General features: G+C 44.2%; 1 protein-coding gene across 1 annotated transcript in view; it reads left to right on the top strand.

Annotated features, from left to right (window-relative positions):
• larp1 (La ribonucleoprotein 1, translational regulator) overlaps positions 1 to 12,448 on the top strand; it is a 135,196-nt gene that overhangs the window by 73,293 nt on the left and 49,455 nt on the right. Inside the window, 2 exon segments of the mRNA XM_072590393.1 lie at positions 8,399 to 8,425; positions 8,785 to 8,956. Of these exon segments, the coding sequence (XP_072446494.1) occupies positions 8,399 to 8,425; positions 8,785 to 8,956 (199 nt within the window).

Here is a 12,448-nt window from a genome sequence, read left to right as displayed (position 1 = left end):
ATATCCATTCTGCATGTTTATTAATGTTTTCCTATGTTTTGCTGCATTCCTGCTCTCTCAACTGTACAATTTGGTGTCACCTGCAGGTGTTGAAATAGACTGGAAAATCAGTTGTAAATAGTCATTAATGTAAACAAAAAAGAGCAATGGTAGAGTTGGCTAGGTAGCTAGAGCGTTGCAGAATGCTGACAGAAGCACAGATTCAAACCTTGGCATATTGGATGTGGTTTATGTAGGCTAGTCTTTTTGGATTGCCCCATTCTTTAGCTAGATAGCTAACTAAGTGTCCCCATTGAACAAATGTGCCAGTGATCCTCTGTGGACAATTGCTGATTGTCATTACCAAATTACCTGTGGTTAGATTAGATTACTTTCAGCGTGGAAACAGGCCCTTCGGCCCAACAAGTCCACACCGCCCCGCCGAAGCGCAAACCACCCATACCCCTACATCTACCCCTTACCTAACACTACGGGCAATTTAGCATGGCCAATTCACCTAACCTGCACATCTTTGGAGTGTGGGAGGAAACCGGAGCACCCGGAGGAAACCCACGCAGACACGGGGAGAATGTGCAAACTCCACACAGTCAGTCGCCTGAGGCGGGAATTGAACCCGGGCGTCTGGCGCTGTGAGGCAGCAGTGCTAACCACTGTGCCACCATGGTTCTGGCACTGATCTTTGTTGAACACCATTTCTGACCGTTGTCCATTCTGATTAGCTGCTTTTAAGCACCTAACCCTACCCTTTGTTATGTTTTCAGAATAATCAATTAGATCAGTTGGTCAGGAATAACGTTCTTTTTGAAATTTGTGCTAATTACTCTTTATGCTGGATTTTGTTACATTTCTGAATAACTTTGAGTCATCATTATGCATTCTTCCTCAGAGTCCATAAGTCATAGGAGTAGAAATTAGGCCATTTGACCCATCAAGTCTGCTCCGCCATTCAAAGCTGATGGATTTTTCAAGCCCATTTTCCTGGTTTCTCCTCATAACCTTTGATTCCCTTAGAAATCAAGCACTTATCTACCTTACTGTTTTAAATATACTCCTTAGATAGTCAGGAGGTGCTTGTTGACTCAGCATTTCTAACTCCATTTTCCAGTTCCACCAAATCTCTGCGGGAGTTCTCTGGGATAGTGTCTTTTGTTCAGCCATCTTCAGTTGCTTCATCAAAGATCCTGCTGCTGCGGCCCCATCCCAGTCGTAAGGTCAAGAGTGGGGATGATCATTGATGGTACACCCCAGTAACTACCTTGATAATGAAGCTGTCTGTGTCCATATATAACAAGACCTGGGCATTTAGCTTGGGCTGACACGTGAAAAGTAATATTCACACTGCTCATGTGCCAACCAGTGACCACCTCCAACAAGAGAGAATCCAGCCATCTCCCCATAATATCTCATGGCATTGCTTTGTTGAAGCCACCAGTACTAACAACGTGGTTACCATTGAGCTGTAAATGAAGTGGACTGTCCATATAACTATAATGTTGGCTATAAATTGGTACCAATGACAAAGCTAGGAAAAGGGATGAGGACCTGAAAAGTGAATATAGGGAGTTAGGTTGGAAGATAAAAGGTATGACAAGCAGAGTAGTAATCTCAGGATTGTTACCGGTGCCATTAACTAGTGAGGCCAGAAATAGAGAGAGTGAATGCAGATAAACACGTGGCTGCAGGGCTGGTGGGAGGGAGGGCTTGAGATATGTGGATCATTGGGATATCTTCTGGGGAAGGTGGGGCCCGCACAAGGATGGGTTGCACCTGAATTGAAGGGGTCCCAATATCCTGGGCAGGAAGCTTGCGAGAGCTCTTCGGGAGGTTTCAAGCTAGTTTGGCAGGAGGTTGAGAATCGGAGTTATGGATCTGAGGATGGACTAGCTAGTGAACAGCCACATAGTGAGGAAAGAGAGACAGATAGGGCAACGTTGCAGTCAGTGTGATGGATTGAAGTGTGACTACTTTAATGCAAGAAGTATTAGGAATAAGAGTGATGAACGTTGAGCGTGGTCAATACTTGGAACTATGATGTTATGGCCATCACAGAGATTTGGATATCGCAGGTAGGAATGATTTGTGGAAATTCCAGGGTTTAGATGTTTCAAAAGGAAAGTGGGGTGGGGAGGTAAAAGAGGTTGGGGGCGTTGCATTGCAAATCAAAGGTAGTAACACAACTGCAGAAAAGGAGATCGTCAAGAAGGGTTTGTCTATAGAGTTAGTATGGGTGGTAGTCAGAAACAAGAATAGAGCAGTCACTTTAATATGAGTTCTCTACAGACCCCACAATAGCAACAGACACAAGGGGTAGTAGATTGGGAGGCAGATTTTGGAAAGGTGCACGAGTAACATGGATGACTTTAACTTCCCTAATATTGATTGGAACCTCCTTAGTTCAAACAGTTTGGATGGTGCAGTTTTTGTCAGGTGTGTCCAGGAATGATTCCGGACTCGATGTAGATAGGCTGACTAGAGGGGAGGCCATATTGGATTTGGTGAGTGGGAACGAACCAGGCCAGATGTCAGATCTCTCGGTGGGAGAGCATTGCGGTGACTGTGATTGCAACTCCCTAACCTTTACTATGACATGGAGAGGGATAGGAGCAGACCATATGGGAAAGTATTTAATTGAGGGAGGGGTATTTACAATTCTATTAGACAGGAACTGGGGCATCTAAATTGGGAGCAGATGTTCTCAGGAAAATGAATGACAGAAATTGGGGATTGTTTAGGGAACACTTCCTAATAGGATAGGTTTGTCCCGCTAAGACAAGGATGTGATGGTGAGGTGAAGGAACCTTGGGTAACAAGGGATGTAAAACATCTAGTCAAGAGGAAGGAGGAAGCTTACTTAAGGTTGAAGAAGCAAGGATCAGACAGGACTCGAGGGTTACAAGGTATCAGGGAAGGAACTGAAGAATGGACTTAGAGTTTGAAGCTTTGGAGGTAGGATTAAGGAAAACCTACAGGCATTCTTTACGGATGTGAAGAACAAGAGGATGGCCAGAGTGAGGATAGGGCCAAGCAGGTATAGTGGAGGGAACTTGTGCCTGAGGGCGGAAGAGTTAGGTGGTGTCCTTAATGATTACTTTGCTTCAGTATTCACTACTGAGAGGGACGTTGTCATGTGTGGACAGTGTGAAACAGGCTGATATCCTCGAACAGGTTATTTGTTAAGAAGTTGGATGTGCTGAAAATTTTGAAAACCTTAAGGATAGATGAGTCTCCTGAGTCAGACGGGATGTATCCATGGTTACTATCGGAAGCAATGGAGGAGATCTTTGCATCGTCACCATCCACAGGAGTAGTGCCAGATGATTGAGAGTGGTAAATGTTCCCTTATTCAAGAAAGGGAATAGGGATAATCCTGCGAATTACAGACCAGTCAGTCTTATGTTGGTAGTGGGCAAATTATTGGAGAGGATTCTGAGGGACAGGACTTATGATTACTTGGAAAATCATGGTTTGATTAGAGATAGTATATCTTTGTGAGGGGCAGCTCATGCTTCACAAGCCTTACCGAATTCTTTGAGAATGTGACAAAGCACATCGAAGGTAGGGAAGTGGATGTGGTGTACATAGATTTTAGCAAGATTTTAATAAGATTTCCCATGGTGGGCTCATTTAGAAAGTAAGGAGGCATGGGATGCAAGGAAGCCAATCTGTCTGGGTATAGAATTGGCTGGCCCAAAGAAAACAGAGGGTGGTGATTGATGGAAAGTATTCAGCCTGGAGCTCAGTGATCAGTGCTATTCTGCAGGGATCTGTTCTGCGACTTCTACTGTTTATGATTTTGTAAGTGACTCAGATGAGGAAGTGGAGGGGTGCATTAGTAAGTTTGCAAGTGGAATGGTGCATTAGTAGGTTTGCTGTTGACACAAAGGTTGGTGGAGTGCTGTTGTAGGTTGCAGTGGGGCATTGACAGGGTGCAGAACTGAGCTGAAAAATGGCAGATGGAGTTCAATCTGAAAGAGTGTGAAGTAATTCATTTTGAAAGGTGAAATTAGAATGCAGGATTAAAGACCGGGTTCTTGGCAGTGTGGAGGAAGAGAGGGATCTTGGGGTCCATGTCCATAGATTCCTCAAAGCTGCCACCCAAATTGATAGGGTTGATAAGAAGGCGTAGGGGGTGTTAGCTTTCATTAGCAGGAGGATTGAGTTTAAGAGCCATGAGATTATACTGCAGCTTTGTAGAGCCTTGGTTAGATCACATTTTGAATATTGTGTTCTGTCTGGGTCTCCTCATTCTAGGAAGGACGTAGAAGCTTTACAGAGGAGACTTGGTAGGATGCTGCCTGGACTGCAGGGCATGCCTAATGAAGACAGATTGAGGGAGCTAGGACTTTTCTCACTTAGAGCGAAGAAGGGTGAGAGTGACTTGGTAGATGTTGAGAGGCATAGATAAAGAGGATATCCAGAGACTTTTTCCCATGGCTGAGATGTCTAACATGAGGGAGCATAATTTTAAGGTAACTGGAGGAAGGTTTGGGGAGATGTCAGAGGTAGGTTCTTTACACAGTGGTGGGTGGGTGGAATGCACTGCCAGAGTCAGATACGTTACGGACATTAAAGCGACTCTTGAATGAGCATATGGATGATAGTGAAATGAAGGGTATGTAGGTTAGTTTGATTTTACAGTAGAATAAAAAGTCGGCACAACATCAAGGACCGAAGGGCCTGTACTGTGCTGTACTGTCCTATGCTCCATAACGGGAGAGAATAGGAATCTTTGGTCATGAGCAACTCACCACCTGTCTCTCTGAAGCTTGTTTACTGTCGACTAGACGCAATCAGGAGTGCAATGGAATACTCTCCACTTGACCACTGTTCAGATACAACATTCAAAAATCTCATCTAGGGTATATAGCAGCTCCTTAACTGCAGCCCATGCACCACTACAACGTTCACTCTGTCCATCACCGGCGTACAGTGTCAGCAGTGTATCATTAATGAGATGCACTGCAGAAACTTGCTTTCAGTACCACCTTTCAAACCTGTGACCTCAACCATCCAGAAATACAAGGACAGCAAGTACATGCGAACACTACAAGTTCTTCTCCAAGCTAAACATTGTTCTGACTTGGAACAAGTATTGCCTTTCCTTCGCTGTCACTGATTCAAAATCCTGGAACTCACTTAAAATATAATGGGTATACCTACATCATGTTAACTAAAGCAATTCAAGAAATTAACTCAGCACAGCCTTTGTAAGGGCATGAAGGGATGAGCAATAATTGCTGGCTTGCCCAACAAGAGCGTTTATCCGTGCACTTTCCCTTGAGCCGTGCAATAGTCTAATTCTAATTCTGCCCACTCCTCATGCCTTTGCTTTAATCCACATCTAATTCTGCTTCCTCCTCAAAGCATTGTACCAATCTGAAACTATTCTTCACAGGACACCCAAATCGATCCCACATTAGTCCCATGAATGTGGCGTGGTGCATTTGTTGGGGGGGGATCCTCAAAGGTAGTTACATATGTGTCTTTGCCTAATGTTTTTAATGAACTTGCAGTACTCATTCTTGTCACTGGATGCCACTATAATTGCAGGTTATTAAGAGTTCTTTCTCAATGCATTTTTAAGTCGGGAACTTTGTCTGTAGTTCAGACTTTGGTCAGTGTGCAGTAATAACCTCTGATAATCCTTTGGAATTAATTTAAAAGGGTTGAGACAAAACTTAAATTTATGAAAGAACTTGCATTTCGATGTCATTTTTTTATCACCTTAGACTACTTCTAAAGCAGTTTATAACCACTAAAATACTTTGTGGTCTAGCAAGCCACAGCACTATGATTTTAAATGTTGATCAGGAAGAATCAGCATGTTACCTTGAATAGTAGGCAGACTGTGCCAAACTAACTTGGTAGAATTATTGACGTTCAATGATGTGGTAGGTAGAAAATAATTAATGGTGGTAATGTACCTGGACTACCTGAATTCTGCAGAAATTGTACACAATATTGGTCACTGAAGTGAAGTCCTGTGTATTTGGAGAAGCAAAAATGACTTTATGGAGAGGAAGGGAGAAAGAATAAAAGACATTCTAAGGCAGATAGTATGACTGATGCCTCCCAGGTATCACTTATCCAGCATAATGATACACTGTACATGCATACTTGCACACCTACTTAGCAACACATTGAACCACAAAATTGTTACAGCACAGAGGGGTCCATTGTTTCTGTACCTGTGTTGACTCCTTAAATGGAGCAGCTTGGCTAGTGCTGCTTCCCTTCCTTTTTAGCTAATTATTCAATTCTCTTTTGAAAACCAAAATTGATTTTGCTGCTATTATATACTCAGGCTGTGTTTTCCAGGTTTTAACTACTGCTTCTGTCCAGTGCCCTCATGATGATGTCAGTCCTGCATGGTGACCAGATGTATTAATCTACTTTTTATGCAAGCACACCTCAGTGATCCACTGCAGCAATACCAACTGCTAGTCCATGTCTGAAATCCAGAGTTCCTGTATAACTGGTTATCCCAAGCAGAGGAAATGACCTGCCATTCCCATATGGAACTTGCTGCCCGTTGCCTATCAGTTAGATGATAAAAACTTAACAGTAATATTGGAAGATTAATTGAAACATTTTTGCTTAATCCTTATTTCAAAAGTAAATGAAATTCTGAACCTCCTACTACTGACCATTCTTGCCTGGAAGCATATCAGGTCACAATCCTGGAACTCTTCTTTTCCCTCCCCCGCCCCAAAAAACGATACCAGTTGTGGGTGTACTTGTGTGACATGGACTACTGTGGTTCAAGGATGTGACTTACCACCACCTACTTTTGAGCAATTAGGCATGTACAGTTATTCCAGGAGTTTCATTTCCCAAGACCAAGTAGTATAACAGAAAATCTGCTGGCTCTGGATGCTACATTTGCTTCTCTAACTTAGGGGTGTTGGATGGTACATTCTCTTACCTAACTTACGGGTGTTGGGTAAATTGCATTGAAGAGATTTTGGCATAAAATGGCTGTGTTCCAGTACATTATCAAATCCTGCTATTTATCTGTTGTGCTACCTTTTCAATTGGGGTGTCACACTGAGTCCCTAACTGCTTTTTTCAATGTATGTCATAGTCACTTTAGCATGGAAGGGTGCCATTCAGTTATCAGTCTATGGCAATTCTCGCTCGAACAATCTAATAAGTCCCATTTTCTTGCTGTATATCCATGATTGCACAAGTTTATTTTGCTCAAATGCCAATTTCATTTCCTGTTGAAATCACTCATTGTCGCTGATTCTACCAGCCTCCTAGGCAGCAAGTTCCAAGTTATCACCATGTGTTGTGTAGAAAATGTTCCTGATATGAGTGCATCCCTCACCCAAAATCTTCAATCTGTATTCTGTGATCCTTCTGTGATCAGCTAATAAGAGCAGCCTTTTCCTGTCTACATGACCTAAATCTTGTGAAATCTTGTGAAATCTCAACTTGATCTTCTATGATCCAGGGAGAACACCCTTCTGTTAGTTTGTCAAAGACTTCCCTAAAAGTATAAAACACATGGACAATATTAATATAGGCATCTAGTCTGCTATGTCACCTAATCCAAAGAAACTAATTTATCTGAGCATCTGCCTTTTACAAATCTATGCTGGATCTCCTTTAATAACTCAAACAAATCCTTTCATTGTTGATTTCCCCCCCTCCCCCCCCCCCAAGGTTATTGTTTCTGGAACCTACATACCTTTGATATTAAATTGATTGGTTTATATTTACTCTGAATAACCTTGAGGTATTTTTTGAATAGCTTTTGTTACATGTTCCACTTTTTAATGCTTTGGTACCATTCATATGAAGAGAAGATTTGAAAGATGGTAGCAAAAGACTTGTGGCACTTTTGGAGCAAAAGCAAAGGGATTTCTCCAAAGTGTTCTAGCAACTGTTTATCCTTTGAAGTTTATACAGTCGATTTATCTGGTAATTGTCACATTGAGGGTTTGCTGGGTACAATGTTGGTTGCCATGTTTCTCGCATTACAACAGTGACTAAGCTTCAAATAGGTTGAAATGTATTTCTGACATCCTGATTGGTGAAAGAAGCTATAGATATGCAAATTCTTTTCTCGTGATGCAGTAATACTGTTGGTGTAAGTGCTGCTGTCAGGCCCTATGTTATACAGGAATTAATTTTCTTCCATTACAGCAGTGATTGAATTTGCAAAGTATTTAATTGGCTGTAAAATGTACTGGGCCACTGGGTGATTATGAAAGGTGGGACATGAATGTGAGTCTTTTGCTTTCCCTTTTGTGACGCAGTTGTTGTCAAAGCCTATTGTGAAATGAAGCTAGGCTGAATTTGTTCTACAATTTAGCATTTACCCCAAGTGTTTTTGTGCTCTGAGCTCAGTTTCATTGTCCGCTTTTTAATTGCTTTCCGTCTTTTGTTTCAGACATGGGAGCCAGTTATTTCCTCTGAGGTGAGTAAGATTATTGTTGCAAATTATTTGGATGAATATGGATGAATATTTGGATGAATCCCATCTATGCAGAATTAGCTGATTGTAATTGATTGAGGGATGGTATTAACCAGTGTTTCTCCTGGTCTTTGAGGAAATCCAGCATGGGTATTTGTTGGCAGAGGGTTGTCCCAGCACTGACCGTCACCATGAAAGATGGATATTTGGCTAAGGCATACCTATGAGCATACCATTAGGTGTCAGGGTCTCCAGAAAGTGGGAGGGCTGTGGATTTGTGATGGAAGTGATAGGAGACTGGGGACTTAAATCATGGAACAGCTGTAAGCGATTGTTGTCACCTCCATACCATTTTCTTGCAGCATCCACAGAACAGTAAACTACAACAGAATAAAAAACCTCCTGCTAGAAAGGAACGGCCAGAGAAATGCGATAGCAGTGAGAGCAAAGAGAACCAGAAATCTAAATCTGACGAATCACCAGAGGAACGGAGTGCCGATGAGGATTCACAAAAATCTACACAGAAGAGAAAAGGTATTTTTTTAAACATAGGAGTGAGAAAGTGAAGTTATTGTGGGGGAGTCTGCTCAATCACTCATTTCCAGCCAGGCAGGGAAGAAAAGAGCACTGGATCTTGTTCGAGAAAACCCGCTTATGTGTGCACAGCCCCTCTTTTAATGGCATTTGAAGTGCTTATCTAAATGCTAAAACATCTCTGCTTACTGCCTCTAACATTGTTTTAAGCAGGGAGTTCCAGATACCCATCACTGTCTGGATGAAAAAACTCCTTCCTCAAATCCCCTCTAAACTCCTCCTCCTCACCTTAAAATTGTGTCCCCGGTTATTGACCCCTCTATTAAGGGAAAGGAGTAGCAGGTAGAATTTAATTTAGATGAATTTGACGTGCTGCATTTTGGAAAGTTAAATCAGGGCAAGACTTGTGCACTTAATGGTAAGGTTCAGGGGAGTGTTGCTGAACAGAGACTTTGGAGTGCAGGTTCATAGTTCCTTGAAAATGGAGTCTCAGCTCGATAGGATAGTGAAGACGATGTTTGGTATGCTCTCTTTTATTGTCAGAGCATTGAGAATAGGAATTGGGAAGTCCTGTTGCGGCTGTACAAGACGTTGGTATGGCCACTTTTGGAATATTGTGTGCAATTCTGGTCTCCTTATCAGAAGGATGTTGTGAAACGTGAAAGGGTTCAGAAAAGATGTACAAGGATGTTGCCAGGCTTGGTGGATTTGAGCTACAGGGGGAGGTTGAATAGGTTGGGGTTATTTGCCCTGGAGCATCAGCAACTGAGGGGTGACCTTATTGAGGTTTCTAAAATCATGAGGGCATAGGTTTAGAGGGAGAGGGGAAAGATTCCAAAGTGACCAAAGGGGCATTTTTTGCACGCAAAAGGTGGTGTGTGTATGGAATGAGCTGCCAGAGGAAATGGTGGAGGCTGGTACAATTGCGAAATTAGGAAGGGTTTAGAGGAATGTGGGTGGAATGCTGGCAAATGGGACTAGATTAATTTAAGATATCTGGTTGGTGTGGCAAGTTTGACTGAAGGGTTTGTTTCTGTGCTGTGCATCTCTCTGACTCTAAGAAGACCCTCCTTATCTATCACATTTATGCCCCTCAAATTTGTATCTTCTCTGCACTCTCTCCTGTGCAATTGCATCCTTCCTCTTTGCAGTGCACGCAGAACAACTCGTGGTACTTGTAATTGCACAGTAATTGTGTAACTTTAAAAGTGGTACTAGAACAGACAGACTATGGGGTGTATGTATTCTAACATCGAGAACGCTGTTAGAAAAACATAAGGGCATCCTTGGTTCCATTAACACAAACATGATTACTGAAGAAAGTTACGGTGAAGCTTTGTGAGGCAGCAGTTAAGCCTCATAGAGTAGTTTGTCTGATTCTGGATTTCCAAAGCCTTAGTGATGCTACTGAAGCGATTAACTATCTGAAGATCGAATACATATAAAGCTGATCCTTGAGAGGAGGCCCTTCAGATGCAGAGAGAAAGGAGATGATGTGGTTGTACTCAGAGCAGCGGAACTTAAGAATTCATAGATTTTTAGAGATTAATGGAAAGAAACTTTCCCATTTGATATGCTTGCCTTTATTGGTCAGTGCATTGCATACAGTAGTTGAGAGGTCATGTGGCTGTATAGGAGAAAGTGAGGACTGCAGATGCTGGAGATCAGAGCTGAAAATGTGTTGCTGGAAAAGCGCAGCAGGTCAGGCAGCATCCAAGGAACAGGAGAATCGACGTTTCGGGCATAAGCCCTTCTTCAGGAATGAGGAAAGTGTGTCCAGCAGGCTAAGATAAAAGGTAGGGAGGAGGGACTTGGGGGAGGGGCGTTGGGAATGCGATAGGTGGAGGGAGGTCAAGGTGAGGGTGATAGGCCGGAGTGGGGTGGGGGTGGAGAGGTCATGAAGAAGATTGCAGGTTAGGAAGGCGGTGCTGAGTTTGAGGGATTTGACTGAGACAAGGTGAGGGGAGGGGAAATGAGGAAACTGGAGAAATCAGAGTTCATCCCTTGTGGTTGGAGGGTTCCTAGGTGGAAGATGAGGCACTCTTCCTCCAGCCGTCGTGTTGCCATGGTCTGGCGATGGAGGAGTCCAAGGACCTGCATGTCCTTGGTGGAGTGGGAGGGGGTGTTGAAGTGTTGGGCTACGGGTGTTTGGGTTGGTTGGTTCGGGTGTCCCAGAGGTGTTCTCTGAAATGTTCCGCAAGTTGGCGGCCTGTCTCCCCAATATAAAGGAAGCCACATCGGGTGCAGCGGATGCAATAGATGATGTGTGCGGAGGTTCAGGTGAATTTGTGGCTAATATGGAAGTGTCCCCTGGGGCCTTGGAGGGAAGTAAGGGGGGAGGTGTGGGCGCAAGTTTTGCATTTCTTGTGGTTGCAGGGGAAGGTGCCAGGAGTGGAGGTTGGGTTGGTGGGGGGTGTGGACCTGACAAGGGAGTCACGGAGGGAGTGGTCTTTTCGGAATGCTGATAGGGGAGGGGAGGGGAGGGAAATAAGTCCCTGGTGGTGGGGTCCGTTTGGAGGTGGCGGAAATGACGGCGGATGATACGCTGGACATGGAGGTTGGTGGGGTGGTAGGTGAGGACCAGTGGGGTTCTGTCCTGGTGGCGGTTGGAGGGGCGGGGCTCAAGGGCAGAGGAGCGGGAAGTGGAAGAGATGTGGTGGAGGACATCGACTACGTCTGGGGGGAAATTGCGGTCCTAGAAGATGGAGGCCATCTGGGTGGTACGGTTTTGGAACTGGTCCTCCTGGGAGCAGATGCGGCGGAGACGAAGGGATTGGGAATATGGGATGGCGTTTTTACAGGGGGCTGGGTGGGAGGAGGTATAGTCTAGGTGGTTGTGGGAGTCGGTCGGTTTATAGTAAATGTCCGTGTCGATTCAGTCACCCGAGATAGAAATGGAAAGGTCTAGGAACGGGAGGGAGGAGTCTGAGACGGTCCAGGTGAATTTGAGGTCGGGGTGGAAAGTGTTGGTAAAGTGGATGAACTGTTCAACCTCCTCGTGGGAGCACGAGGTAGCGCCGATACAGTCATTGATGTAGCGGAGGAAAAGGTAGGGGGTGGGGCCAGTGTAGCTGTGGAAGATGGACTGTTCCACATATCCTACGATGAGGCAGGCATAGCTGGGGCCCATGTGGGTGCCCATGGCTACTCCTTTGGTTTGGAGGAAGTGGGAGGATTGGAAAGAGAAGTTGTCCTTTGGTTTGGAGGAAGTGGGACCTCCTCCCACCCTGCCCCCTGTAAAAACGCCATCCCATATTCCCAATTCCTTCATCTCCGCCGCATCTGCTCCCAGGAGGAAAGATCACAGAAGCGCTTCACAGGAGACTCCCAAGCACTGAGGATGTCACCTAGACAGGGGACGAAACATCTGCAACACAAATTCCCAGCTCGGCGAACAGAACCACAACAATGAGCACCCGAGCTACAAATTTTCTCACAAAAGTGCTAGTACTATCTTCCTGCTGTTAAACTCTGCTTTGACTAATAAAGCCG

Source organism: Chiloscyllium punctatum, chromosome 20 (assembly GCF_047496795.1).
Source record: "Chiloscyllium punctatum isolate Juve2018m chromosome 20, sChiPun1.3, whole genome shotgun sequence".
NCBI classification, from domain to species: domain Eukaryota; kingdom Metazoa; phylum Chordata; class Chondrichthyes; order Orectolobiformes; family Hemiscylliidae; genus Chiloscyllium; species Chiloscyllium punctatum.
The sequence above is the reverse complement of the archived record's forward strand: the minus strand, read 5'-3'. Positions and strand labels throughout refer to the sequence as shown.